The sequence below is a fragment of the Macaca thibetana genome, chromosome 20 (genome assembly GCF_024542745.1).
Source record: "Macaca thibetana thibetana isolate TM-01 chromosome 20, ASM2454274v1, whole genome shotgun sequence".
NCBI classification, from domain to species: domain Eukaryota; kingdom Metazoa; phylum Chordata; class Mammalia; order Primates; family Cercopithecidae; genus Macaca; species Macaca thibetana.
Genome location: NC_065597.1, coordinates 64,468,899 through 64,496,463, shown reverse-complemented (window position 1 = coordinate 64,496,463; position 27,565 = coordinate 64,468,899). Strand labels below are relative to the sequence as shown.

General features: G+C 49.4%; 4 protein-coding genes, 1 long non-coding RNA gene and 1 pseudogene across 5 annotated transcripts in view; 1 reads left to right on the top strand and 5 right to left on the bottom strand.

Annotated features, from left to right (window-relative positions):
• Nucleotides 1-27,565, top strand: part of LOC126944814 (uncharacterized) — a 71,024-nt gene that overhangs the window by 17,122 nt on the left and 26,337 nt on the right. The window lies entirely within an intron of this gene.
• TNP2 (transition protein 2) lies at nucleotides 706-2,231 on the bottom strand. The gene is made up of 2 exons (XM_050774619.1): nucleotides 1,750-2,231; nucleotides 706-879 (listed from the first exon to the last, which is right to left on the bottom strand). Exons 1-2 carry the CDS (start codon nucleotides 2,156-2,158, stop codon nucleotides 863-865), a joined length of 426 nt encoding a protein of 141 aa, XP_050630576.1. The 5' UTR covers nucleotides 2,159-2,231; the 3' UTR covers nucleotides 706-862.
• Nucleotides 6,100-7,161, bottom strand: PRM3 (protamine 3). The gene has a single exon (XM_050774637.1). It carries the CDS (start codon nucleotides 6,506-6,508, stop codon nucleotides 6,185-6,187), a length of 324 nt encoding a protein of 107 aa, XP_050630594.1. The 5' UTR covers nucleotides 6,509-7,161; the 3' UTR covers nucleotides 6,100-6,184.
• LOC126945138 (uncharacterized) lies at nucleotides 7,033-7,156 on the bottom strand (annotated as a pseudogene).
• PRM2 (protamine 2) lies at nucleotides 8,580-9,440 on the bottom strand. Its single transcript, XM_050774638.1, has 2 exons — nucleotides 9,039-9,440; nucleotides 8,580-8,879 (listed from the first exon to the last, which is right to left on the bottom strand). The coding sequence occupies exons 1-2, from the start codon at nucleotides 9,310-9,312 to the stop codon at nucleotides 8,842-8,844; spliced, it is 312 nt and encodes a 103-aa protein (XP_050630595.1). The 5' UTR covers nucleotides 9,313-9,440; the 3' UTR covers nucleotides 8,580-8,841.
• On the bottom strand, nucleotides 14,101-14,604 carry PRM1 (protamine 1). Its single transcript, XM_050774642.1, has 2 exons — nucleotides 14,387-14,604; nucleotides 14,101-14,295 (listed from the first exon to the last, which is right to left on the bottom strand). Exons 1-2 carry the CDS (start codon nucleotides 14,496-14,498, stop codon nucleotides 14,252-14,254), a joined length of 156 nt encoding a protein of 51 aa, XP_050630599.1. The 5' UTR covers nucleotides 14,499-14,604; the 3' UTR covers nucleotides 14,101-14,251.

Below are 27,565 nucleotides of genomic sequence, written 5' to 3'. Positions count from 1 at the left end.
CATGATTGTATCACTAACCCCCAACCTGGGTGACAGAGTGAGATGGTCCCAGCATATGTCCCAGCACCTTCAGATTCTATGCCAGCTCCTCTGGAACACAAGTTCTAACCCAGGCTCATTCCCTCACGGGGACATGACATCACCCTGCTCCCTTGATACAGCTCATTCTGACAAGTCTTGTGTTTGGACTATAAGTTCCATGAGGGCAGGGCCTTGTGTGTTCTCTAGTTCTGTTCCCAGAGCCCAGCACAGCCCCTGAACAGTCTTTGGTCCCTTAGTAAAAGTTGATTGAAATGGCCGCTTTGAGGAACCTTGAGGTTGGTACTATATTGCAGAATCAGCAAGTGAGGCTCAGAGGTTGGTCACAGTTCAAGGTCACATAGCACGTACGAAAGATGAGCCAGGATTCAAACTCAGGATGCTCTGGATTGCAAAAGGCACATTCTGAACCCCTCTTCCTGTCTCCTTGGGCTACATACATGTGGATCACATGAATAGAGTATGGACCTGTGCGCATCTTATGTGTCCACATATGTACACACCCATGTGGAAGTGTACAGGGCAAAATATTGTTATCCAAGCAAAGTGGACTCTGCAGGCTTCTTGGTGTCCCACCCCCATTCATTTCTGCCCCTGTGCAGGCCCCCAAAACACAAAACGCCTTTATTAGTGAAATCAAAATGACTCTAAAATGACTACTCAGGGATAGTCTTCCAGGGTACAAGCTTTAATTAGTGTTGCGTAGAAATCACCATAGTAACATGTTCCTGCAAGAAGATTGACTTCGTCCTAGCATTCTATGCATGATAGCGTTTCTCATTTGGGTGAAACACGCAGGAACAAGCCAAGGAGTGCAGTCTCATTAGTTGGATTTCCGTCCTAAGGGATAAGAGTGAGAAAGGAACTTTTAATAGCTGAGGACTTCATGAAGTCACTGACCTCCTGTGGGTCTTACAGCTACTCATTTGTGATTGAATATGGGGCGTAGATAGAGTTTAGACTACCTTCAGTGTCCTTTTGACCTATGTGAATCCATCTATCCATCCATTTATCCCTTCCATTTGTCATCCATCCATTCATTAGTTCACCCATTCCATTCATTTATTCAACATTTCTTTCCCATTCCATCCCATTAGTCTAGATATCTATTCTTCCATCTATCAGTTCATTCAATTACTCTATATTACTCTATTAAGATAAATTTATCAACATCATCCCTTCATCTAAACTAGCCTACCTAGCCAACCATTATTTAACCAATCAGATCAACCCATCAAAACTTTCACATTTATTTAACTCTATATCCAACCAATTCATGTCCACCAACCATATTCTTCCAACTAATCATCTACCTAACCAATAATGAGTGAACTAGTGCATTCATCCATTTATTCATCCATCCAGCTAATCATATCCAAACTTCCTATCATTCAACCAATGCATTCTTCCAACTATCCTATTACCTATTTATTATTTACCCACCCAGTCATCCACCCAACCTCTCAACCCAATTCATGCTTCCATCTAGCTAATCTTTCCATCCTCCTAATCAACCCATCCAATTTATCCAAAGAACCTGTCCATCAATCAACATATCATACTAGCCAACTGTCATTGTTTCTCTTCTCCCTCTTCACCCTTGCCTGTGGTTCCTCTGTGACCTGGCTGCAGCCTTCCTCTCACTGCCCCCAAGGTCTGCTCCCCATCATCTGTGGGCTCTGTGGCCCTTCCCACCTCCTTAAAGGATACCTGAGCTCCGCTTCTTGGTTTTGTACACCTGCTGGATCCTCTTGGCCATTTTTTTCTTGTTCAGCTTGCCTTCCAAGTTCTTTCTGTTCTTGGGGCAGCTGCTGTGCAGGATGGTGGGCCGCGTGGGAGAGTGGTGGGAGTTCATGGTCTTTTTGTGGCGCTTTGGTGGTGGGCTGGCGTTGGGACTCTGGCTCTGGCAGCCGGATGAGCTGTGGGCTCCGGTTGGGTTCTGGTGGGTAGCCGGGCTCTGGCTGGAACTCCGGCTCCGGCTGCCACGCTGGCTCTGTCTGCAACTCTGGCTGAAGGTCTGGCAGTGGTGGGTGCAGGTGCACTGGCTGCGGCTTTGGGGCCGAGAGTTGCTGTGGAGCTGGGTGTGGGTGATAGGAAGGCTGTGAGTCTTGGTGTCCATAGGAGGCCACGTTTGGAGGGGCAGGGCCTCCTCCTCGTCCTCTCCCAGCAGGCCTAGCTTTACAGAGGCCCTGGCAGCCCCTGGTTATATAGTTGGGGCTGATTATGATGGCACAGGCCACAGCGGTGTGACAGATGTGGCCCAGCCAAGACAAAGCCCCCTACCCCTTACCCTCACCCCCAGGCTGGGGCAGCCCTCAGGGGTACCCTGGGGGTAGTCCCAGCTGCTGGTTCAGGGTAGGAGCCCTTGGGTCAGATTAAGCTGAGTCTGCATCCCAGATCTGCTTTTTCTACATGGTCAGCCCTGGGGATTCACCTGAAGAAGTCCCAGTTTCCCCATCTCTGCAGAATAGAGACAATAATTGTACTGACCTCATTCAGACATTAGAAGAACTATTAATAAAGGAGAGAATTTATATCAAGCAGTTAGCTCAGGCCCAGCCCACAATAAGAGCTCAGTAAACATCACTGACCAGCATCGTCAGGTCTTTTTCTTAACTTCCTGGGCAGCTTGGGTGCCAGGAGTGCAGCCCTGACCCTGGTGATGGCAGCTGAATGGTGGGCAGTTGTTAAGACAGATGATTAGTGCCCAGATGATGGGGAGGTGATGAATTGACCAGATGGCTTGGTGGATGGATGAGTAACCACATGGTCCAAGGGGTGGTCCTGGGGCTCGCCCGGCAAGCCTACCTCCCTAGCCAGATCTAAAGTCAGGAGATTCAGAGCCAGGTTCAAATCCAAGTTTGCACTGATGTTCAATCTTGGGTAGGCCATTGTGGTTTCTGAGGCTTAGTTGCCTTATGTGACAAAGGGGTGTCTTTGCTTGTTTCCTGGTATTCTTGTGAGCCTAAGATGCTTGTGAAGCTACAGGAGGTCCGTGGAAGCCCATCTCTCTCCTTCAGTTTCTGCCTCTTGATTCTCTTCCCGTCCCTGCTAACGAAGCCTCGCCATACCATTTGAATCATGCCGTCCCTGCTCAAACACTCCAGCACCTCTAGAAGAAAGCCCAGACTTGTGTTTGAACACCAGGCCATTTGATCTTCTAGTCTTTGGGTTTCCATCCAGAGCCCTCCACCCGTCCCTGTCTTGGCCGATGCCTTTGAGCTTAGCCCTTGGCCTGTACTTTCCCACTTGTCTCTGCATGGAACTCCCTCTCTCTCTGTCTCCCCTCCCTGAGCAGGCCCCCAGCCCAAGCCAACCTCTCACTCTGCCCACGTGCAACTTTGCCTCTTGCTCTGAGGATTTGCAATCATCTGCTTTTATGGAAGTTTTTTTCTTTTTCTTTTTTGAGAAAGGGTCTTGTTCTGTTGCCCAGGCTAGAGTGCAGTGGCATTATTACAGCTCACTGCAGCCTCCACCTCCTGGACTCAAGCGATCCTCCCACCTCAGCCTCCTGAGTAGCTGTGACTACAGGTGCATGCCACCACACCTGTCTATTTTTTTTTTTTTTTTTTTGTAGAGATGGGGGTCTCACTTTGTTGCTTAGGTGGGTCTTGAACTTATGAACTCAAGATATCCTCCTGCTTTGGCCTCCCAAAGTGCTGGGACTATAGGCCTGAGCCAATATGCCCAGCCTTTGCAGTTTATTTCTGAATAAACATGTCAAATTTCTCACAGTGAGAACTGCTTTCATTTACTGAATGCTTTCTACATGGCTGTGCTCTGGGCCTCACCCTCTCCAGACAGCTTTGCCCTCAAACCTCACAGTGACCCTTTGTAGTGGACTGAATGGCAGCCCCCAAAAATCTATGTCCACGTTTTAACTCCTAGAACCTGTCAGTGTGATATTTGGAAAAGGCGTCTTTGCAGATGTAATTAAGCTAAGAATCTTGAGATAAGTATGTTGGCTTAGCATTGGATTTAGGGTGGGCCCTAAATCCAATGACAGACGTCCTTATGAGAGACAGAAGAGGTGTCACCCAGGGACAGAAGAGGAAACCATGTAAAGATGGAGACAAGCTTGGAGGTCTGTGAGCTAGAGGAGGCAAAGAAGGATTCTCTGCTAAGGCCTTGGGAGGGAGATCAGCCCAGCTGGCACCTCGACTTCGGACTTCCGGCCTCCAGAACTGCAGAGAATACATTTCTGTTGTTTTAGCCACCAAGTTTGTGGCCATTTGGTATGGCAGCCCCAGGAAACTAATGCACCCCGTGAGGCAGGTACAATGATTGCGTTTAGCAAAGAGGGAACAGGCTCAGAGAGGTGGAGTAACCAGCCCAGAGTCCCTTGGCCGATCAGGGACAGAGCCAGTCATATTCGGGTCTGGCTGCCTCTCAGGGTCAGTAAGGGATTCTCGGTGATTAGAGGGACACCTGCAGCAGGGTTCTCAGGGCCCTGCCTCGGGTGGGCTCAGCAGGTCCGGTTGTGGGGTGTGCGCTAGACCAAGCCGTGAAGACTCTCTGGGTCTCTGGACCCCTCTTCCCATGGCCTGCTGCTCCTCCACTGCCAACGCCCCACTTCCCCAACCCTCAAGCACATAGCCTAGAATGGAGACCGTGGCCTGCCATCAACCAGCCTCTCCTCCACACACCTTTCCAGTCCTCCCAGGGAGGGCTGACCTCTCCCAGCAGCAGGTGTGCGGCACGTCACATACCTGCCCTCGCACCTGTGACCGTGAACTCTCTCCCAGGACGACAGGGACTGCGTTTTATTAATACCAGGTCCCCTAGTGACTAGCACCTTGTGGGGCATACAACGGGGGCTCGGCTCATGTTTCCTGGGCAAATGAATGGGCGGGTGGACCTTCGGGCCTTGGACAAAAGGACAAAGCTGACCAACCGAGTCATTTGTGGGGCTGGGAGTATTGGGGTAACAGGGCCTCCTCTGCCGTAGGCCATTGCAGGGCAGAGCAGTGGCCTCTCCTCAGGGTAGCCCAAGGCCCCTTCCTACTCTCAAACATGGACCCCAGAGAAACCGAGGCTTCCCTGAAAATCCCCCAGCCCCCAGCCCCACTGCCACGGTACCAACTAGGATCCCCTCAGGGACAGGGGATCAGCTGATCAGGAGAATTAGCTCAAGGTGGCTGGTGCTTGGAGGACTGTGAGGGAATGTGGCGGAGATCACGTTTGTCGCTTCTTTGGGGTGGAAGGAGTGAGGGAGGAGCCGGCGGTTGGGTGGGCGGCAGACGCGTTCTGAAGCTCCTTGCAGAAAGCGCACCGAGCCCGGAGCGAGAGGATGGGGCCTAGGCTCTGCATCTGTACCCAGTCGCCTCCCTGGGCCTCTTTTGCCTACTGCTCTCATGGGGCACTGTCTCTGCCCCCAGGGCTAGACCCCTTGAAGAAGGCAGGAGTGAGCTTCCAGATAGGGGTGCAGATGGTCGCCAGCAGCACAGACTTGCAGTGGAAGAGTCCGCAGCCAAAAAGGACCCAGAGGGAACCACCATGACCCCAGCAACAATCCCTGTCATCGTTCAGCACTGACTGGTGCCAGGCCTGGTCCCACCCAGCCCTTAAGCTAATTCGCCTGATCAGGTGACCCATGAGTAGCTATTAGCTTCCCCCAAATGCCAGGAGGGGCGGGCTGAGGCTCAAAGACACCCAGTGACTTGCTCAAGGGCACGCAGCTAGCAGAAAAGAAATTTGAACCCAGGTCTGCTGAACTCCCAAGCCAGTGTTCTTAAAGACTGCCCATGGTTGGGGCGGCACCGTGGGGACTGCGATGAAGGCAGTTACCCTGTCCTGCTGGGTGCCCCCGGTTGGGGTGTGCTGGGACTAGGAGAGGAATTTCCCCTGTCCCAGAGACAGGAAGATTCGGCTGAGATGATCTCCCCCTCCCAAAGCCCCTGAACCTCTGGCTGGGGCTTGGGAACAAGGTCACCGAGCCCCGCTCTTCAGCCTTCCTTGGCAGCTGGCCTCCCTCCACGTGCACCCACACACATGCATTCACACACGTGCACACGTGGGACCAGAAGGGATAGGGTGAGGGGAAACCAGAGACAGGGAGGATTCCTCAGAGACTTTTTATTGACTCTTCTCTGAATGCTGTCACCGGAGCAGCAGTGGGTGTCCCTTCCTGGGCCTTCGTCGCGGGTCAGGAGTGTGTCTGCTTGGACTCGGGGCTCTTCTGGGCCTCAGCGTTGTCCTCCTGGCCCTCCTCCTGCCGCTCAGGCTCCATCAGCAGCAGCTTGCCCTGCACTGGCAGCTCTTCTTCCTCCTCCTCTTCCCCTTCCTCCTCCTCTTCCTCCTCTTCCTCACCCTCTGATGACAAGGAGAAGTTATCTTGACTGACGCAGGCCACGAGCTTCTTCATGGAGGATTCGTGGCCCCGGCCATGGCCCATGCTGTGGCCCATACTGTGGCCTGTGCTGTGGCCTGGGCTGTGGCCTGTGTTGAGCTTGGCACAGCGGGAACCCATGGTCCACGTTGCCTGTCTCTCTGGACAAGGAGGTGAGGTGGTTGGTGAAGGGGCTGTGAGTGGGGGCAGGATGCTGACATCACAAAGGGAGCCCGCCCCCCTCGGGAACCTGGGTCTGAGCCAACAGCCAACTCAGGCCTCAGCCACTGGCAGCTGCCAGCCCTCACAGGGAAGGTCTGCAAGGCTGAGCACTGGGGCCAGTGCGGATGCCGACACCATAGACCTCATTTGCCCTGGAGAAAGTTTCGCTTGTAGCTGGGATGGGAGTTAGAGATTGAATTTCTAGAAGCAGGAGGGGCACACACAGACTCCTCCCCACATCCCAGAAATCGCCAGCCAGAGAGAGCTGTCTCTGTCGAGTTTCTTGACTGCTGACCCTTGGAAATAAATCATCAAGCTGTGTGCTTAAAGTGTATGCACTCTGTAAGCTCTGCCTTCATAAAACTCAGGAACCCTTGGAACTCTTCCTTCGGGGGCCTGAAAGTGTGAAATCTTCTTGAAAAGCAACGGCTCCTAAGCTTTTTCTGTTTGTCCAAGGCATGGGCACAGGCCAGAAACCAAGCTGAGATGAACAAGGGGTTGCTTTGTCCCTGACTGATGCAAGATGGACACCACCAACCAGATGCCACTCTGCCCAGGTCAGGGTGGAGTGACAACCTCTTAAGTGTTTTAGGGCCACAGGTCTCTTTGAAGTCTTGGCAAGGTTCCCCATCTATGTGGCACCATTTCAGCATGCGGGGAGCGGTTTTAGGACTTTGTCTTTTATACATTGAAATGAGTCTTTTGTACACTGCAGTGGTATTAAATTTAAATTTTTTCAGGCCAGGCATGGTGGCTCACACCTGTAATCCCAACACTTTGGGAGGTGAGGCAGGTGGGTCATCTGAGGTCAGAAGTTCGAGTGCAGCCCGGCCAATATTGTGAAACCCTGTCTTTACTAAAAATACCCCCAAAATATTTTTTTAAAGCTCCTCCAGCTACTCAGGAGGTTAGGCAGGAGAATCACTTGAACCCAGGAGGTGCAGGTTGCAGTAAGCCAAGATCGCACCACTGCACTCCAGCCTGGGTGACAAGAGCAAAACTCCATCTCAAAAAAAAAATATATATATATATATATTTTTTTTTTAGATAAATATATATTTTTTTATATTTTATATATATATATTTTTTGTATTTTTTTCAGAAACTCATTGCTTCTTAAAAATTGGTCATTTCTGAGCACCAGGAATCCATTTTCCAACATATGGATTGGATCTTGCCAGTTTTATCCCCGCAGTCCTCAGTGGCTGTGGTTGGCTAAATGCCAATCCTGATCCTGGAATCTATGATGTAAGGATTGTGAGATGGGGAGGTTATCCTGGGTTGTCCAGAAAGTCCCTCAGTGCAATCACAAGGATCCTTGATTTCAGACAGGAGTGATGTAGCCACAGGCCGAGGAGAGGAAGCAGCAAGGATCGGATTCTCACTGGGTCTCCAGAGGCGTCAGCCAGCACAGGCTTCACACAGCCCAGCCCATTACTCTGCATTCATCTGCTCCTTGCCTTTTGCCCCCTCTGTGCTGACCGAGTTGTTGCTGGAGCACGCCAGACCTGCTCCCCACCTTGAAGCCATTGCCTGTACTGCTCCTCTGCCCCCACCGTTTACACTTCCTTATACTTCCAACCACCCAACATCTGTGTTTTTAAACTGTGGCACACAGAAAGCCTTTTAAATATGGCCACAAGGTGCCTTGACATCTTTGTGACTTAATTAGGGCTCAATCTGTTCTAACCATTTTCTCCTTTCATGGGGTAGGATCCGGTTTTTCACTGGAGGGGGATCCAGACAGACTAATGTGGCCTTTGACTCCATGGAACGATGTGCGATAGACAGGACAGCATCACAGGGTGGCCTCCCAGGCACAGTAACCCTCTCCTAGGCGCCCTCAGAGCAGCAGAGCTCCTGCCCTACCCGCCCCTGAGGAAGGACTGCAGAGAAGCCTCTACCCACCCTGGGCATGAGGGAATCCAAGTTTGTGTGATTCATGCAAAGGAAATGTGATTCACGCAAAGGAAACCCAACAGGCCAGCAATGTCTTGTCAAGCTTTATTGGGCAGGTGACTTTTGCTCATTTCACTCAGATCTTGTGGACTTCTCAGCGGCAACTCAGGGCTTGAGCATTTGATGTAGGGGAGTTGCTATGGCCTCACTTGGTGTTTCCTGGGCAGGTGACTTTCTCTTCCAGCTGGGGGCTTGAGCATTTGATGGAGGGGAATTGCTATGGCCTCTCTTGGTGTTTCTTGGGCAGGTGACTTTTTCTTAATTTCCAGCCGGGGGTGAGGGGCCCAAGAAGCTTAGTACCTTCTGCATCTTCTCCTCCTGGTTCTGCAGCCTTTTGGGAAAAAGTTCTGGTTGAGGGAGGCACCTAGGGACTCTGGGTGGGGATGGGGGTTGGGGGCTGGAGCCTTTGCCAGGTGGGGTGGGTCCCAACCTCCCTCCTGTGCCTGGGATGGTCAGGGGCATGCAGGGCAAGGCGGGGGTGCAGGCAGACCTCTGCGATGCCTCCTCCGGTGCCTGCAGGAGCGTCTTCTGCGCCTTCTGCAGGAGCGATGCCGCCGTCTGTGGATCCGGTGCAGCCTCCTTCGAGAGCAGCGCCTGCGCCTATGGTGAGAGTGGCCTCGGTGGGTCCTTTCGTAGACCTCGACGTGCTCCGGGTTCAGCCCCTGCTCCTCTTGGCCGTTGTGTCCTTGGTCTTGCCCATGCACCTGCTGCCCGTGCACCTCGTGCGGGCGTTCGCTCAGGCTCCTCATGCGGTATCGGACCATGGTGTTGGGAGAGCTGGTGGCTCCTGGGCTGAGGCTGCAGTGGGCCCTGGGGTGGGGGAGGAGGGCTGAGGCCTGCCCACCTGCCCTTGGTGTTACTGTTGGTCTGGTCTGCGAGGCTCCCCGGAAGCTTGTATATAAAGGGGGCGCCCACTATGACTCGGCGGCCCCGCCCCATCCCCACCCTGCCCAGCCTCCTCTGTGAGGGCAGCACAGGGCCAGGGGTCACAGCTAGCAGGGCCCTGGCACCCAAGCTGCAGAGCTGGAAGGGTGAGAGACCCCCTTGCCTTGCCTGTAAAGCGTGTCCTCTGTCTCTTGCAGCAGGTGCAACCATACAGATGGCAGGTGTTTTCTTGTCTAATGCAAGCCCTCATCCCCCCAAGCCGGTGGGCATGCACACTGTCAGTTGGAAGCTTCCTTGCCAACTCGCTGCTGTGCCATAGCTGCCATGTGGAAGGGACTTACATGCTTGGCTCTCTGTGCACACAGTTTACTGTTAAGATGGTAACAGCAGCAAACAGTTCCCTAATAACTCCTATGTGCCAAGCATTGATACATTTATTTCCCATACATTCACTCATTTTCTCTCTCTCTCTCTCTCTCTCTTTTTTTTTTTTTTGAGACAGTATCTGTTGCCCAGGCTGGAGTGCAGTTGTGCAATCATAGATCACTGCAGCCTCTACCCCTCCGGCTCAGATGATCCTCCCACCTCAGCCTCCCGAGTAGCTGGGACTATAGGCGTGTGCTGCCACTCCTAGCTAATTTTTTGTATTTTTTGTAGAGATAGATAGGGTTTCACCATATTGCCCTGGCTGGTCTCATACTCCTGGCCTCAAGTGAGCCTCCCATGTCAGCCTCCCAGAGTGCTGGGATTACAGGTGTGAGCCACCACCCTGGCATTCCTCACTCTTACAATCCCCATTTTCTGTGGGGTAAATAGGCATGAAGACGTTGAGTTGCTCAAGGCCACTCTGCTGAGAAGGCCAGGCCGGGCCAGCATTCAGATGGAGACAGCCTGGTTTTAGTCATACCCTTGGCTCTCCACCTACTCCCTAGCCCAGGGGATGCTCCCCTCTCTGCCTCTAAAATATGCATCTTCTCCCCTCCTGCTCAGCCTTGCCAGGGCTTCTCATTGAACTTTGATGATCCCATTAAAGTCCAGGATCAGAATCACAGAAACTGCAAAACCAGTTTCCCTTTCGTGGAGGGCAGGGAGAATGTGGGAATATGGCAGATACACACATTTAAGGACCTGAAGATGTAGAGATCATCCTTGATGATCTGGGCTGGCCCAGTACAGTCACAAAGGCCCTTAGAAGAGAGGATAGGGAGGCAGGAAGCTCATAGGAAGAGAAATTCAGAGATGCCACACTGCTGGCTTTGAAGATGGAGGGAGAGGCTACAAGCCAAGGAATGCAGGCAGCCTCTAGAAGCTGGGATGGATAAGGAAATGGGTTATCCTCCCCTGGCGCATCCAGGAGGAACACAGCCCTGCTGACCCCTTGATTTTAGCCCCATGAGACTTCTTTCAGAATTCTGAACTGCAGACCTGTAAGATAATACATTTATGTTGTTAAAGCTACAAAATTTGTGGTGATCTGTCACAGCAGCAATAGGAAACAAATTCAGAAGGCTTAATCTTCAGATCCTTGCAGGAGGTGATGGGTGATATTGCCAGACCCTTGGTGTTTCTGTGCTGCCTCTCTTTGGGGATAAGAAGGTCCTTTATAATGGCCCTCAAGCTCTCTAGGGCACATGTTAAAAATATAAATGCTGAGGCCTTACTACGTCCTGCTAAGTCAAATATTCATGGCCAGAGCTTGCTGATGAAAATAGGAAGGGGTGGAGCAGGGCATGGTGGCTCACACCTATAATCCTAGCACTTTGGGAGGCTGAGGCAGGTGGATCACCTGAGGTCAGAAGTTCAAGACCAGCCTGGTCAACATGGTGAAACCCCATCTCTACTAAATACACAAAAATTAGCCAGGCGTGGTGGCGGGTGCCTGTGATCCCAGCTACTCAGGAGGCTGAGGCAGGAGAATTGCTTGTACCCAGGAGGCAGAGGTTGCAGTGATCTGAGATGGCACCATTGCACTCCTGGGCAACAAGAGCGAAACTTCATCTAAAAAAATAAAATAAAATAAGAAGGGGCTGGGTGTGGTGGCTCACACCTGTAATCCTAGCACTTTGAGAGGCCAAGGTGGGAAGATCATTGAGCCCAGGAGTTTGAGACCAGCCTGGGCAACATAGTGAGGGTCCTGTCTACAAAAAAAAAAAAAAAAAAATAGCCTGGGTCCGTGGTGGCATGTGCCTGTAGTCCCTGCTACTCAGGAGGCTAGGATGGGAGGATTGCTTGAGCATAGGAGGTCAAGGCTGCAGTGAGCCATGTTCCTACTATTGCACTCCAGCCTGGGTGACAGAACAAGACCCTATCTAAAAAAAAAAAAAAAAAAAAAAAGGCACACCCGGGGGTCTGCCTGTCCAGCCAAGCTGCTGTCATGATCCAACTGTGTTATGGGGAGTCATTGCTAAATGATCAGATCAGGGTCATGGTAGTGCTGGGGCTAGCACTGAACTCTCATGTGCTGCTTTGAAAGAACAAGGGTTTTTGTTGTTTTTTTTTTTTTTTTTTTTTGAGACAGAGTCTCACTCCGTTGCCCAGGCTGGAGTGCAGTGGTGCAATCTCGGCTCACTTCAAGCTCTGCCTCCCAGGTTCACGCCATTCTCCTGCCTCAGCTTCCCGAGTAGCTGGGACTACAGGCACCTGCCACCTCGCCCGGCTAGTTTTTTTGTATCTGTAGTAGAGACGGGGTTTCACCGTGTTAGCCAGGATGGTCTCAATCTCCTGACCTCGCGATCCACCCGCCTCGGCCTCCCAAAGTGCTGGGATTACAGGCGTGAGCCACCGCACCTGGCCAAGAACAAGGTTGTTGATACCACCGTAGGAGAATGCAGTGGCTCATGCCTGTAATCACAGCACTCTGGGAGGCCAAGGCAGGAGAAATGCTTGAGCCCAGGAGTTTGAGACCAGCCTGGGCGACAAAGTGAGACCTCATCTCTACAAAAAGATTAGAAAAATTAGCCAGGCGTGGTCGTGCGTATCTGTGGTCCCAGCTACTCAGGAGGCCAGGAGGCTGAGGTAGGGGAATCACTTGAGCCCAGGAGGTTGAGGCTGCAGTGAACTGTGTTTGCGCCACTGCACTCTATTCTAGCCTGGGTGACAGAGAGAGAGCTTGTCTCAAAAAAAAAAAAAAAAGGAAGTGATTTATGCAGAATACCAGGCACACAGTTGGTGCCCCATAAACAGAAGTCATACCGTGACATTTCTGAGGTGCTTGGTGGGCCCTGTCACTTCAGAGAACTGGGTCTCAGAGCCTCTGGTCTCTGCTGAAATGCTTTGGGTTTGCTCTACCATCATGAAATGACTGTGACCCAGGCCCTGTGTCAAGGAATCAGAGAGGTGGGCTTTCCTAGGCTGTGAGTGAGCCAAGTAGACCAGTGCCCATTAGGATTTCTTGTGTCTGGGTGGCTGCTTCACTCCTGATCCTTCCCCAAATCTCACTGGGGTCTTAAACCCTTGCCTTAGAAATTTTAGTATAGTTAGTATATCATACGGCTTGAGTGTGGACTTAGGTCCGATCCGACGGACAAGTTAACCTTTGTTTCCTCAAGTGGACATAAGGCTGTGAAACTGTGCCCCAAAGAGTAAAGAAACCAGTGGTTAACAAAAATGTTTGAGTTTACAGGATCGCAGATAAGAAACTTCCTTAATGGCACTTGATTAAATGTGAAAAGTTCAGGTCCGCTGCTACCTGGACAAGTTATCTCTGTACGCAAATGGGGCTGAAAACTTCTAGCATGGAATGAGGAATAAACAGTTTTGAATTTAATTTTCCTGATGGTGACTGGCTTAATCTATTTAAGTTTTAACCTAAGAGTTCCTTTGTTGAAGAATGGAAATTTCAGCTACCGGGGTGGGCAGCTAGGGGACAGGTCAGATAGGATGAGCTGGTTCAATCTTGAGTTCCAGCTGGTAAATGTTTAACTGGCTTTGGGGTTCCAGGGATGGAGGGAACCCAGATTTGTAGCATTTGCTAATTTCTGTAAATACTCCATGGTCCATTTCAAGCTGCCAAGATGAGGTCACCAAGCAGAGTGCAGAAATGTACACAGTGGGTCCTCAAACTCGAGAGACCTGGCTACAGCACCCCACTGGGTAGGAATCTGTTAAGAGAGTTTGGGAGGCAGGTTCTGGTTGTGAATTGGGAGACTGGTTCTGTTTGTGACTTGGGGAGGCAGATGTTGGTTGTGACTTGTTGGTACTACTAAGAGTTTGGAACAATGGCTGGGCACGGTGGCTCACGCCTGTAATCCCAGCACTTTGGGAGGCTGAGGCAGGTGGATTATGAGGTCAGGAGATCGAGACCATCCTGGCTAACACGGTTAAATCCCGTCTCTACTAAAAATACAAAAAATTAGCTGGGCGTGGTGGCGGCGCCTGTAGTCCCAGCTACTCGGGAGGCTGAGGCAGGAGAATGGCGTGAACCCAGGAGGCGGAGCTTGCAGTGAGCCGAGATCGCGCCACTGCACTCCCGCCTGGGCAGCAGATTGAGACTCCGTCTCAAAAAAAAAAGAGTTTGTAACAAAACCCGGCGTGACAACTGTCTCTCATGTCCCCCCCACCGACATCTTTCCCCTGTCGCATGCCCAGGCCCTTTCCCCCTCTGCTCATCCCTGAGCCCTCCTGCCCCCTGAGCCTACCCTCTCAAGGACAAGGAGACAAGAGTGGGATGACTTTTCAACATTTATTGACAGGCGGCATTGTTCCTTAGCAGGCTCCTGATTTTCATTGGATGGTGGCGTTTTCAAGATGTGGCAAGAGGGTCGTGAAGTCTGGTAAAATTCTCAGGCAGGAGTTTGGTGGACGTGCTATTTTGTGCAATTAGTATCTTCTACACCTCAGCCTGTACCTGCGGCGGCAGCACCCTGGTGAGACCAAGAAAGGTGGTGAGAGGAAGACTGGGCCCCGAGAGCCCCCAGCCCCAGCCCCAGCCCCCCCTCAGCTGGGCCCACTTACTCATGGCTCTCCTCCGTGCCCGGCATCTCCGCCTCCTTCGTCTGCGACATCTTCGTCTCCGGCGGCAGCATCTGCTCCGGCTCTGGCTGCGACAGCATCTGTACCTGGCCATGGTGCGGGATGGGCTTGGCCTGAATGCTCAGAGCAGGGCACCACCTTGGCTGAGCCAGCCAACCTGTGAGCAGGTGGAACTCTGTGGGCTGTGAGTCAGGGGCCAGCTCTGCAGCCTCTTATAGATGCCAGGAGGCTGTTGGTCATTGTGAGGGCAAAGGGGCTGGGACCTCACAAACCATGGCCAGGTGGCCTGCATCATGTCCATATATGGGCATGTGAGGGGCGGGTAGGCCCCCGAGTGTAGGGGCTGCCTATGTCACAGCCGGGGCAATACAAGATGATTCCTCTGTGGGAGCAATCATCTAGTTATTCAATTAACAAAATATTACTGTTAATATTTTGGCCTGCTCCATGCCAGATTTTGGCCTAGGCCCTGGTATATAGTGATAAACAAGACAGACATGCCCTTGTTAAGGAGTATTATTATTTTTTTGTTTTTTAAAATTTCTTTATTATTTATTTATTTTATTTATTTATTTTTGAGACAGAGTCTCATTCTGTTGCCCAGGCTGGAGTGCAATAGCACAATCTTGGCTCACTGCAACCTCTGCCTCCTGGGTTCAAGCACACCTCCGGCCGCAGCCCCCCGAGTAGATGGGACTACAGGCCTGCAACACCACACTCAGCTAATTTTTGTATTTTTAGTAGAGACAGGGTTTCACCATGTTGGCCAGGCTGGTCTCAAACTCCTGACCTCAGGTGATCTGCCCACCTCAGCCTCCCAAAGTGCTGGGATTACAGGCATGAGCCACCCTGCCTGGCCATTATTATTACTATTATTATTATTATTATTATTATTTGTAGAGACGGGCTCTCCCTATGTTGCCCAGGCTGGTCTCAAACTCCTGACCTCAAGCAAACCTCCTGCCTCTGCCTCCCAAAGCACTGGGATGACAGGTGTGAGCCACCACACCCTACCCCTAATAGACTTTATAATCTAACTACAGAAGGCATGAATGAAATAGCCCTGAAGGATAATTGTAATAGTGACAAATGCTGATCATGGAAAGCTCAGGCTTCTGAGGATATGTACTGGGAGAACTTGACCTCAGGTGGGGCTCCAGGGAGAGCCCCAAAGGGGTGCTGGTGAAGTGAACCCTAAAGAGTGCCAGAGTAAGAGGAGGGAGGAGCACCTGGGAAGAAAGAGCTGCTCCTGCAAATGTTCTGAGGTGGCGCTGGATGTGCAGTTCTGTTTCTATGCAGGGTCAGGCAGCAGGGGATCCGTGGAGACAGAAGGTGATCGGGACGACCAGGGCGGGTGAAACAGGGAGCAGCTGTGCCGGGCTTCCTTCTGGGCTGATGCTTTGGAACTTGGTAGAGGCGGTGGTTACACAACATTGTAACTGTACTGAATGCCACTGAATTACACAGTTTATTTATTTATTTATTTATTTATTTATTTATTTATGAATGAATGAATGACAGGGTCTCACTCTGTCGCTCAGGCTGGAGTGCAGTGGCACAATCTCGGCTCACTGCAAACTCCGTGTCTTGCTTCAAGCGATTCTCCTGCCTCAGCCTCCCAAGTAGCTGAGATTACAGATGCCTGCCACCACACCCGGCCAATTTTTGTATTTTTAGTAGAGATTGGGTTTCACCATGTTGGTCAGGCTGGTCTCGAACTCCTGACCTCAAGTGATCTGCCCTCCTCAGGCTCCCAAAGTGCTGGGCCTTGAATTACACATTTTAAAATGATGAATTTTATGTTACGTGGCTTTCAGTTCAATTGCAAACACGAAAAGCTCTGAGGCCAAAAGGTGCTAACAGGTGTGAGGGATTGGAGCAAAGTGTGGTGTGGGGCACTGGGCATGGTGTGGGTCTTTTAGGGGTAAAGAGGGGAGCAGTTAGAATTGGTTTGTCTACTTAAACAGAAAACCGAAATGAGTGAGTTGGGTGGAAGTTTTGTGTTTTTCTTAAGGAGCCAGAGGTGATCTGGGGGGTCATTAGATTGTCCCTGTTTGGGGGATACACATGCTGGAGGATTTAGGGGTGATGACATATGTTTACCAACTACTCTCAAGGATTTACCCATAGCGAAAGAGGGAGAAGGGAGAGAGAGGAGAGAGAGATGGGGGGGGGAGCCGAACAGATGTGATAGAACATTCACAACTGGCTATGCCAGGCACGGTGGCTCACACCTGTAATCCAGCTCTTTGGAAAGATTGGCTGAGCCCAGGAGTTTGAGACAAGCCTCAGCAACATAGAGCCCATCTCTACAAAAATAAAAAACTTATAAAAAAGATATTTTTTAAAAAAACAATTGGCCAATCTGTGTAAAGGGGAGCTCTTTGTCAGGGGTTCTTGCAAATTTTCTGAAATTTTGAAATTATTTCAAAATAGATTATTAAATTTTTTTTTAAAGAACAAAAGAAAACCCAGGGAGGTCAGCCAGGGCTGGTGTGAGGCTCCATCCTTATCAAGGGTCCAGGCTTTTGTCTTTCAGCTCTGCCTTCAGCAAGTACTTTCCATCCTCAAAGTTGCCTCATAGTCCAAGATCAGGGCTGCCGGGGACAGCTGTGCAGTTTGTGTACTGCTCCAAGCTCCCTGCCAAAGGGATTGAGTGGGGACTGAAATGCAGCCCATGGTCTGCTTGCCACCCCAGGCCCTGCACTCAAGGGGATGCTTCAGCCCATGGGAGCTGTCTTTTTCCTAATTTGACTGCGCACAGCAGAAGTCTTGTCCAAATTTGAACAAAGGCACACTAAGGGCTGAACTTGGCCCTGCTGGAGTCCCACCCATATCCACCATGCAAGCAGGAAGGAGAAGGAGGAGGGGTGGCGAAGGGAGTTCTTGTCTCTTTTTTAGAGACAAGGTCTAGCTCTTTTGCGCAGGCTGGAGTGCAGCAGCACAGTCATAGCTCACGGCAGCCTTGATGGAATCCTCGTGATATGAAGAGCTTTCCCAGATGCCCTGTCCAGCAACTTCCCCTTCTGATCATTGGCCTCCCTGCAAAAGCACACTGCCCCCTGGGGTAAAGCAGGGCTCCTAGAAAGGAGAAGGGACTGGTGGATACCAGGTAGACAGTTAGTACTGTCTTCCCCAAAGGGGATGGAGCCCACCCCAGACCCTAGCAAGACGGGGAAACCATGAATTTGAAGCTAAAGTCTACTGTTACTAAGAGGGATACAGTAGCACATAGTAGGTTAGCAGTAACTTTTCATTAATTGATTGAGGTCTAGATTGATGTAAAATTGTTACCCCCAATCCTCTAACACTTACTACTTTTTTTTTTTTAGGTGGAGTTTTGCTGTTGTCACCCAGGCTGGAGTGCAATGGCACCATCTTGGCTCCCTGCAACCTCTACCTCCCAGGTTCAAGCATTTTTCCTGCCTCAGCCTCCCGAGTAGCTGGGATTACAGGAATGTATCACCACGCCTGGCTAATTTTGTATTTATAGTAGAGACGGGGTTTCACTATTTTGGCCAGGCTGGTCTCGAACTCCTGACCTCAAGTAATCCACCTGCCTCAGCATGAGCTACCACACCCAGTCCAGGGTGACTGTCAATCTTTGACATCCCATCAAGTTCCTCTGAGACCATGTGGGTTACCCTGTCTCTACTAAAAAGACAAAAATTAGCTGGGATGGTGGCACTCACCTATAATCCCAGCTACTCAGGAGGCTGAGGCTGGAGAATCCCTTGCTGGGATTACAGGCGTGAGCCACTTTGTCCAGCCACAGAGATTAGTTCTAAGTTCTGGAAAGAGGATGCCCTGGAGCTAGGCGGCGGGGACATTTGGCTTCATCTGGGGTGCTGAATCCTTCAGTGGTCATCTGAAATTTTGGGTTTGTCACAGCAGCTGGCTGTTACTCTAATACAGTACTTGCCACTCACTGATACTGTGTTTATAATTTGTCTCCCCGAGTGGGGTGGAAGTTCATTGAGACTTTCTTTTGTTCAGTGTGGCAATCCTAAGAATAACCTGAACTAAAAGGAACTGAAATATTTGTTGAATGAATAAGTAAATGGCAAATGGATGCTTTGTACAATAAGGTTCTTTTCTTGACTTTTTCCAAATCTAAAATCATGTTATTGTGATTTTTAAAATGACGTTTAGCCTCTCCCTGCCACCCACCCTACTTCTGTTTGGCATGGTCCTTGGCACTGGCGATTAGGAATCACCAAGACTCCTGCCAGTTAAATACGTGCTAAGTCTCAGAAGGGGACATCCAGTACTGTTCCCTGAGGCCCTAATTGGGCAGCCACAGGGCTTGTCCCTCTGCCGACCCCCACATCTGTGTTGTCACAGTGGCCTCGCACCCCACCCTGTTCAAGGAGAGATGTCACCAAAGGAGGAAGGCAGGGGCAGGGGATGTGTGCCCCGCTCTGCCTCTGGGAGGGGTGAATGCAGGCAGTTCATTCCCACAATAATGAGAGGATAATTTGGCAATAAGATGACAGTGTTTTAAACGTGCCATCATACCCACAATTCCGTAGTCAGGGATTTCTCCCGAAGAAATTCTCCTGCGTGTTCACAGAGGTGTGAGATGGAGGGTGTTCATTAAAGCATTGTTTGTGGGGGAAAATTAGAAATAGCTTAATGTTCATCTTAAGGAAATGGTAAATGAATTGTTGCCATGTTGTAGCTCAGGTCACAGGCATTCAGAACCCTGGAGAGTGATGCGATGTGGACATATCAGTCTATGCTATACCGAAACTGAGTGAGTTGCTAAAATGTAGGGTGTCATGTCATGTCTGTAAAAAGTTTAGAAATAGCTGGGCGCGGTGGCTCACGCCTGTAATCCCAGCACTTTGGGAGGCTGAGGCAGGTGGATCACGAGGTTAGAGATCGAGACCATCCTAGCTAACACAGTGAAACTCCATCTCTACTAAAAATACAAAAAACTAGCCGGGTGAGGTGGCAGGAGGCTGTAGTCCCAGCTACTCAGGAGGCTGAGGCAGGAGAATGGCTGAACCCGGGAGGCGGAGCTTGCAGTGAGCCGAGATCGCGCCACTGCACTCCAGCCTGGGCGACACAGCGAGACTCCGTGTCAAAAAAAAAAAAAAAAAAGTTTAGAAATAAACACTCACATACACAGAGGAAAAAGTCTAGACTATAATACATTGACCTGACAGTGGGAAGTGGAATAATGGAAGGCTTCACTTTCTACTTTATTCATTTCTGTATTTTGGGGGGATTTTTTTCTGTAAGGGTAAAGACATGTGACTAAATGTTGAATGAATTATTTCCATGAACAAAAAGAAAAGAATGTCTGTAATCCTAGCACTTTAGGAGGCCGAGGTGGGTGGATCACTTGAGCCTGGGAGTTCAAGACCAGCTCGGGCAACATGGTGAAATTCCATCTCTACAAAATACACAAAAATTAACTGGGCGTGGTGATATGCACCTGTAGTTCCAGCTACGCCAGTGGGAGGACCACCTGAGCTCAAGGAGGCTGAGGTTGCAGTGAGCCATCATCCTGCCACTGCTTGCCAGCCTGGGTAACAGAGTAAGACCCTGTCTCAAAAAGAAAAGAGAAGAATAGTAATACCCATTACCATTTCTAAGCACTTACTGTATGCCATGATTCTATTTAATTGTGAGGCTATTTTTGTTTTTTTAAATAAGCTTTTTCTGGCTGGGCACAGTGGCTCACACCTGTAATCCCAGCACTTTGGGAGGCCAAGGTGGGTGGATCATTTGAGGGCAGGAGGTCAAGACCAGCCTGACCAACATGGTGAAACCCCATCTCTACTAAACTACGAAATTACCCGGACATGGTGGTGTATGCCTGTAATCCCAGCTACTTGGGAGGCTGAGGCAGGAAAGTCGCTTGAACCCAGGATACAGAGGCTGCAGTGAGCCAAGATCGTACCATTGCACTCTAGCCTGGGCAACAAGAGCAAAACTCCAGCTCAAAAGTAAATAAATAAACTTTTTCTTTTGGGAAAAGTTGCAGAGGTAGTAAGGGGATTCCCATATATCTCTCACCCAGTCTCCCCCATTGTTAACATTTTACATCACTGGTGCACATTTGTCACAATTAAAACACCAACTTTGGCACATTAATACTTACCAACCAGGCTCTAGATTTTATTTGAATTTCACCAGCCTTTCTACTAACGCTCGTTTTCTGTTCCAAGATCCAGTTCAGGGTACCATACCCAATTTCTCCTACTATTAACATCTTACGGGAGGATAGTGCATTTCACAATTCTTAAATCACTAGCGGTGCATTATTATTCACTAAAGTCTATAGTTTCTTCAGATTGCCTTAGTTTTTCCTCAATGTTTTTCTGTTCCACGATCCCATCTCCCTTTAGGCTCCTCTGGCTGTGACATTCCTTTGTCTTTGATCACAGTGACAGTTTTTGTTTGTTTGTTTGTTTTGTTTGAGAGGGAGATTTGTTCTTGTCCCCCAGGCTGGAGTGCAGTGGTGCAATCTCGGCTCACTGCAACCTCCGCCTCCTAGGTTCAAACAATTCTCCTATCTCAGCCTCCTGAGTAGCTGGGATTACAGGCGTGCGCCACCATGCCCAGCTAATTTTGTATTTTTAGTAGAGATGGGGTTTCTCCGTGTTGGCCAGGCTGGTTTCCAACTCCTGACCTCAGGTGAACCACCCGCCTTGGCCTCCCAAAGTGCTGGGATTACAGGCATGAGCCACCGCATCCAACCGATCATGCTGACAATTTTAAGTACTGGTCAGATATTTTGTGAATATTCCCTCTTCCTCTATTTTTTGGAATAGTTTGATTGAGTAGGATTGGTAGTTTTTCTTTAAGGGTTCGGTAGAATTTCGCAGTGAAGCCACCAGGTCCTGGGCTTTTCTTTCCTGGGAGACTTTGTATTAAGGCTTCAATCTCATTCCTTGTTATTGGTCTGTTCACGTTTTAGATTTCTTCACGATTCACTTTTAGTAGGTTGTCTTTGTCCATCAGTTGATCTGTTTCTCCTAGATTTTCCAGTTTATTGGCATATAGTTGCTCATAGTAGCCACCAATGGTCCTTTGAATTTCTGTAGTATCAGTTGTAATGCCTTCTTTTTCATCTCTGATTTTGTTTCTTTGGGTCTTCTCTCTTTTTTTCTTAGTTAGTCTGGCTAAAGGTTTGTCAATTTTATCTTTTCAAAAAACCAACTTTTCGTTTTGTTGATCTTTTGTATTATTTTGTTTCAATTTCATTAATTTCTCCTTTGATCTGTATTTCTTTTTTTCTACTGATTTTGGATTTGGATTGCCCTTTTCTAGTTCTTTAGGATGCATCGTTAGGTTGTTTATTTGGTCAGGTATTTTGTAGAGTGTCACTCAATTGAGTTTTTTTTTTTTTTTTTTTTTTTTTGAGATGGAGTCCCGTTCTGTTGCCCAGGCTAGAGCGCAATGGCACGATCTCAGCTCGCTGCAACCTCTGCCTCCCGGGTTCAGGTGATTCTCCTGCCTCAGCCTCCTGAGTAGCTTAGATTACAGGCACATGCCACCATGCTCGGCTAATTTTTTGTATTTTTAGTAGAGACGGGATTTCACCATGTTGGTCAGGCTGTCTCGAACTCCTGACCTCGTCATCTGCCCACCTCGGCCTCCCAAAGTGTTGGGATTACAGGCATGAGCCACTGTCCCTGGCTTCCATTGGGATTTGACTGATATTTTTCTCATGACTAGACTGGGGTTATGTGTTCTGGGAGGAAGAGCTAGGAGGTGAGTGCCCTTCTCCTCACTTCCTACAAAGGGGATGTGCTCTCAGGAGGACTAACTTGATACCTGGCTGAGGCAGTGCTTGTCAGGTTTCTTTACAGCAGAGCTACCGTTTTCCCCTGCGTTTGATACTGTGCTCTTCAGAAGGAGGTCACTCTGTGCAGCCCACGCCTAAGAGATGGGAGTTAAGCTCCACCTCCTTGAGGGCAGGGCATCTTCATCACTTATTGGAATGTTTCTGCACTGCAGATTTGTCTCTTCTCCATTTATTGATTCATTCATTTATATCAGTATGGATCCATGGATCCTGTATACTTTGGGTGTAATCCAATTCTACTGTATTTTGTTGTTCAAATTGTTCCAGCATTGGCCACTGGGTGCCTTTCAGTTGTCTCCCGTGTCCCTGTGACACACTCCATCACTGTGAGATTTTGAGGACTTCCTTAACTTTCTGGCACCACAAGATGCTCCAGGCTCATCTTGTCTATTTCCTATCTTAGACCTAGAATCAGCTGTTTCTCCAAGGAACCCTGGTTCCTTTCATTGGTAAATGGTATTAGAAACCAAGATCTGGGTGCAAGATGTGCTCATGGCTATGGGGTACTGTTGCTTCTTGGCCCTCTTAGTGGACAGAACAGGGAAATCTGTGTGTGTACTAACCTGTATGTACACAAATCTATATTTCTATATGTAACCATCTATGATACTGTTTTAGCTAAACCTGTTTATACTAACATCTCCAACTCTAATCCATGGTCATCACATGGATCATTCTAGATACCTCTCCTTGCTCATCTGTAACAGTGGGAAGCCTGGCTCCTATCATCCTCCATCCATTTACTTAATTGTTCCCTTTCACTCTGCATGTATGGTGGCTTTAGAATTGTTAACCTTTCTAAAGGCTGGGTACAGTGGCTCACACCTGTAGTCCCAGCACTTTGAGAGGCTCAAGCAGGAGGATTACTTGAGCCCAGGAGTTCAAGGGCAGCCTGGGCAACATGGTGAAACCCTACCTCTACAAAAAGCACAAAAATTAGGTGGGCTTGGTGGTGCAGGCTTGTGGTCCCAACTACTAGAGACTGAGGCAAGAGGATTGCTTGAATATGGGAGGTCGAGGTTGCAGTGAGCCATGATCGTGCCACTGCACTCCAGCCTGGGTGACAGAGCTAGACTCTGTCCCCCCAACCAAAACAAAAAACGACAACAACAACAAAGATAACCCCCACCTTACCCCGATATCTTTCCATTCATTTATTTATTTATTTATTTATTTAATGCCCTCTGTGCTGGGCACTATTTTAAACACCATGAACAATACAATCCCTGCCTTTGTGGAGTTATGTTCCAGTGCAGGAGATGAGCAAAACAATAAGAATGATAGATGGATAAATGATACTGTACATTGAAAGGAAAACAGAAAAAGTAGGGCACAGTGAGAACCATCGGGCCTTATGGAGGTAACTGGGATAAGTGGCAATTCAGGGTACTCAGGGCAGGCAGTGCTGAGAAGGTGACATTTAAGCAGATCCTGAAGGCAGTGAGGGAGTCAGTCATGAGGAAACCAGGGAAGAGTGCTCCAGACGAGGGGAACATCATGTGCAAAGGCCCTGGGATGGGGATGCACAGCCATTCTGCTGTGCCCAGGGAACAGCAAGGCCAGCATGGCTGGAGCAGAGAGAGGTGGGAGTTGGTAGGAGATGAAGTCACGGAGGTGGGAGGGGGGTACCACATTATAGGTGGCCTTATCAGCCTCCCTGAGGATTCAACTTTTACACCAAATGAAATGGGGAACACAAGAGTGACACTCTTTGTCTTAAGGACTCCTCTGCTCCTGTGCTAAGAAGAATGTAGGGGCAGAAGTGGAGGCAGGGAGGCTGTGCCTGTCACACAGGCATGACGCCGTGGAGGCTCACACCCAGGTGGTAGAGGAGGATGGTGAGGAGTGGTCAGAATCCAGCTGTGTGTTAAAGATGGGGCCAGCAGGACTCACCAGCAGCCTGGATGAGGGGAGCAATAGGGACAGAAGAGTTAAGGCTGGTTCCGAGACTTTGGGCTCAAGTACCTAGAAGGATAGCATTGCCACCAACTCCAGTGGGTGAAGAAGCCTCGAGAGGAGGGTCCAGAATTCAGACATCTCAGTAGAGGCGTCCAGTAAGTAGGCAGCTGAATATCTGAGTGTGACATTTAGCCTGGAAGTGATACATATGGGCATTGTCAGGGTTTACAATCAGGAGACTGGCCAGGATCACTGATTTAGTTTTTTGCTGCTGCTATAACAAAGTACCATAAACTTTGTAACTTAAAACAACACGAGTTCATTATGGGTTTTTTTTCCCCCTCTGTCACCCAGGCTGGAGTGCAGTGGCATGATCACAGCTCATATTGCAGCCTTTATTTCCTAGGCTCAAGTGATCCTCCTTCTTCAGCCTCCTTGAATAGCTAGAATGGAAGCCTGCCTCCGTGCCCAGCTACTGTTTTTCTTATTTTATATAGAAACAGGTCTCCCTGTGTTGCCCAGGTCGGTCTCGAATTCCTAGGCTCAAGCGATCCTCCCACCTCAGCCTCCAAAACTGCTGGGATTACTGGCATGAGCTGCTATGCCTGTCATATTATCTTGTAGTTCTGCTGGTCAGAATTTCAAAATGGTCTTAAGGGGCTAAAATCAAAGTACCAGCAGGATGGCATTCCTTTCCAGAGCCTCTGGGGGAGAATCCCCTCTCCACCTTTTGTTTTTCCTCATCTTTCTAGAGGCTTCCTGCATTCCTTGGCTCATGACCCCTTCCCTTGTCTTCAAAGCCAGCATGCCTGGTGACAGAGCGAGAGTCCGTGTCAAAAAAAAAAAGGAAAAGAAAAGGAACTCACATGGATGAGCAGAGGCTACATACGAGACAGATGATCACAGCACTGCTGTGACCACAAAGCTAGAGCCAGCCACGCTGTACCCTGGCATGGGGTGGACCTACATGCTGGGGCTTTTTGCTTTTAAAAACACTAAAAGGAAACATTTGTTTTGGTTTAATTCGTTTATTTAAATGATTTTTTTTGTTTTTGTTTTTTGAGACAGGGTCTTACTCTGCCGCCCAGGCTGGAGTGCAGTGGTGCAATCTCAGCTCACTGCAACCTCTGCCTCTGGGTTCAAGCATTCCTCCCACTGGGACTACAAGCGTGCCACACCACACCCAGCTAATTTTGTTTATTTTTTATAGAGATAGGGTTTCATCATGTTGCCCAGACTGGTCTCGAACTCCTGGGCTCCAACGATCTACCCACCTCAACCTCCCATAGTGCTAGGATGACAAGTATGAGCCACTGCACCCAACCTGAATCATTTTTTAGAGAGCATGTGTCCATTAAAAATTATGTTAATGGCCAGGTGCGGTGGCTCACGCCTGTAATCCCAGCACTTTGGGAGGCCGAGACAGGTGGATCATGAGGTCAGGACATCGAGACCATCCTGGCTAACACGGTGAAACCCCGTCTCTACTGAAAATACAAATAATTAGCCGGGCATGTTGGCAGGCGCCTGTCGTCCCAGCTACTCGGGAGGCTGAGTCAGAATGGCGTGAACTGGGGAGGCGGAGTTTGCAGTGAGCCAAGATTGCGCCACTGCACTCCAGCCTGGTGACAGTCTAAAAAAAAAAACAAAAACAAAAACACAAAATTATTTTAATGAAGCTTCTCAGGTATTCAAAGTATCTCATCTCCAATCCCTGGCTTAAATTAGAAAACATTCGCGGCAGATTGATTTGAAGCCTTCATTTACCCCTTCCATCTGTCATTCCTATCCCTCCTCTCCCTGGACACTGGTGTTTATCCATTCCACGTCCATCTTTACATGTGTAAGTATGTGTCCCCAAATGATCAGAATACCGTCTTGAGGTGTTGACAGCTTTGTGTCCCCGAACAGTGAGAACAATTTTGGGGTGTTGAAATCTTGGTCTGGCATCACACTCTATGTCTCACATAATAACTTGCTTTGTTGCTGAGGGGTACATCATAAACATGTGGATGAAGAGAGGGGCCTTGAGCTTCTATTTGCCTTGTTGCATAGTAGTAAGTTGCATATTGTTACATAGTAATCCTTATGTGCCTACCTTGTAATGTCTTAATTGCCTCATTTTTTGTGAGTTTTATTGAGGCAACCTCTCACTCTGTTGCCCAGGCTGGAGTGCAGTGGCACAGTCTCGGCTCACTGAAACCTCCAACTCCCGGGCTCAAGCGATTCTCATGCCTCAGCCTCCCGAGTTGCTGGGACTATAGACACGCACCACCACGCCTGGCTAATTTTTGTATTTTTAGTAGAGATGGGTTTTCGCCATGTTGGCCAGGCTGGTCTCGAATTCCTGACCTCAAGCGATCCACCCACATCAGCTTCTCAAAGTGCTGGGATTACAGATGTGAGCCACCGCGCCTGGCCTTTATACCCTCTTGATGGACACTTGGGCTGTTTCCAATTTTCTGCCATTATAAACAGTGTTGCTGTGGCTAGAATTTCTCTGGAATATATTTAGTGGACTAGCGGTTCTCAAATTTTAGCATGCACCAGAATCACCTAGAGGGCTGGTAAAGACACAAGGTTTAATCTAGAATCCCACATTGCATTTACGCTATTACTTTTTTTCTATTTTTTTTTTCCTCTTAAAAAACAAAAAATAGAAACAGGTTCTCACCATGTTGCCCAGGCTGGTCTCAAACTCCTGGGCTCAAATGATCCTTCCACCTCAGCCTCCCAAAGTGCTGGGATTATAGGCGTGGGCCACCATGACCAGCCCTATTCCTTTTTCAATTAACAATAACAATGGGCAAACCTGGAAAAGACCCCACATGGCCAGAGGTGTTCAGGTGAGGAGTCGGGGAAGGGCTATGAGACAGAGTCAGCATCTTGACCTAGCCTTGCTTGGGCCCTGCAAGGACCTGTGGGACCTCTGGGCCCCTCTCACCTCCAGACAGGACAGCTCCTCCCCACACCCAGCCGGGTGGAGTGGGTGACCTGTCTATACCGCCGGCCCTGTGGGCCCTGTAATTAGAGAGATCAACTGGAGTTCAGCATCTGTATGACCTAGGAGAGTCCCTACAGAGAGTCTCAGGCTTCCCCTCTGTGGAGGAGTCTGGGGTGGGGGTGAGAGGCTCTGAGGGGCTGCACTCAGAACCTGGGTTTTTCACTTATTTGGCAAGTCTTAAATGTCCCAAGTGTTCACCAGGACTTGTGCTGGTGCTGGGGGGACAGCAGAGAGCCTGACACTCCCAGGGGGCTCCTCATCAAAGGGAGGCCTACAGTAAACAAAGAACTACACAAATAAATATGGAAAGTGAACTGTCACTTGGGGAGGCGTGGGCCTTGGAGTGGGGTTTTGAGGGGTGAATAGGAGTTCACAAACCCTCAGAGGAAGGGGAAGGACTACGTTATTCATAAAAATCTCACTGGAAATGAAAAAC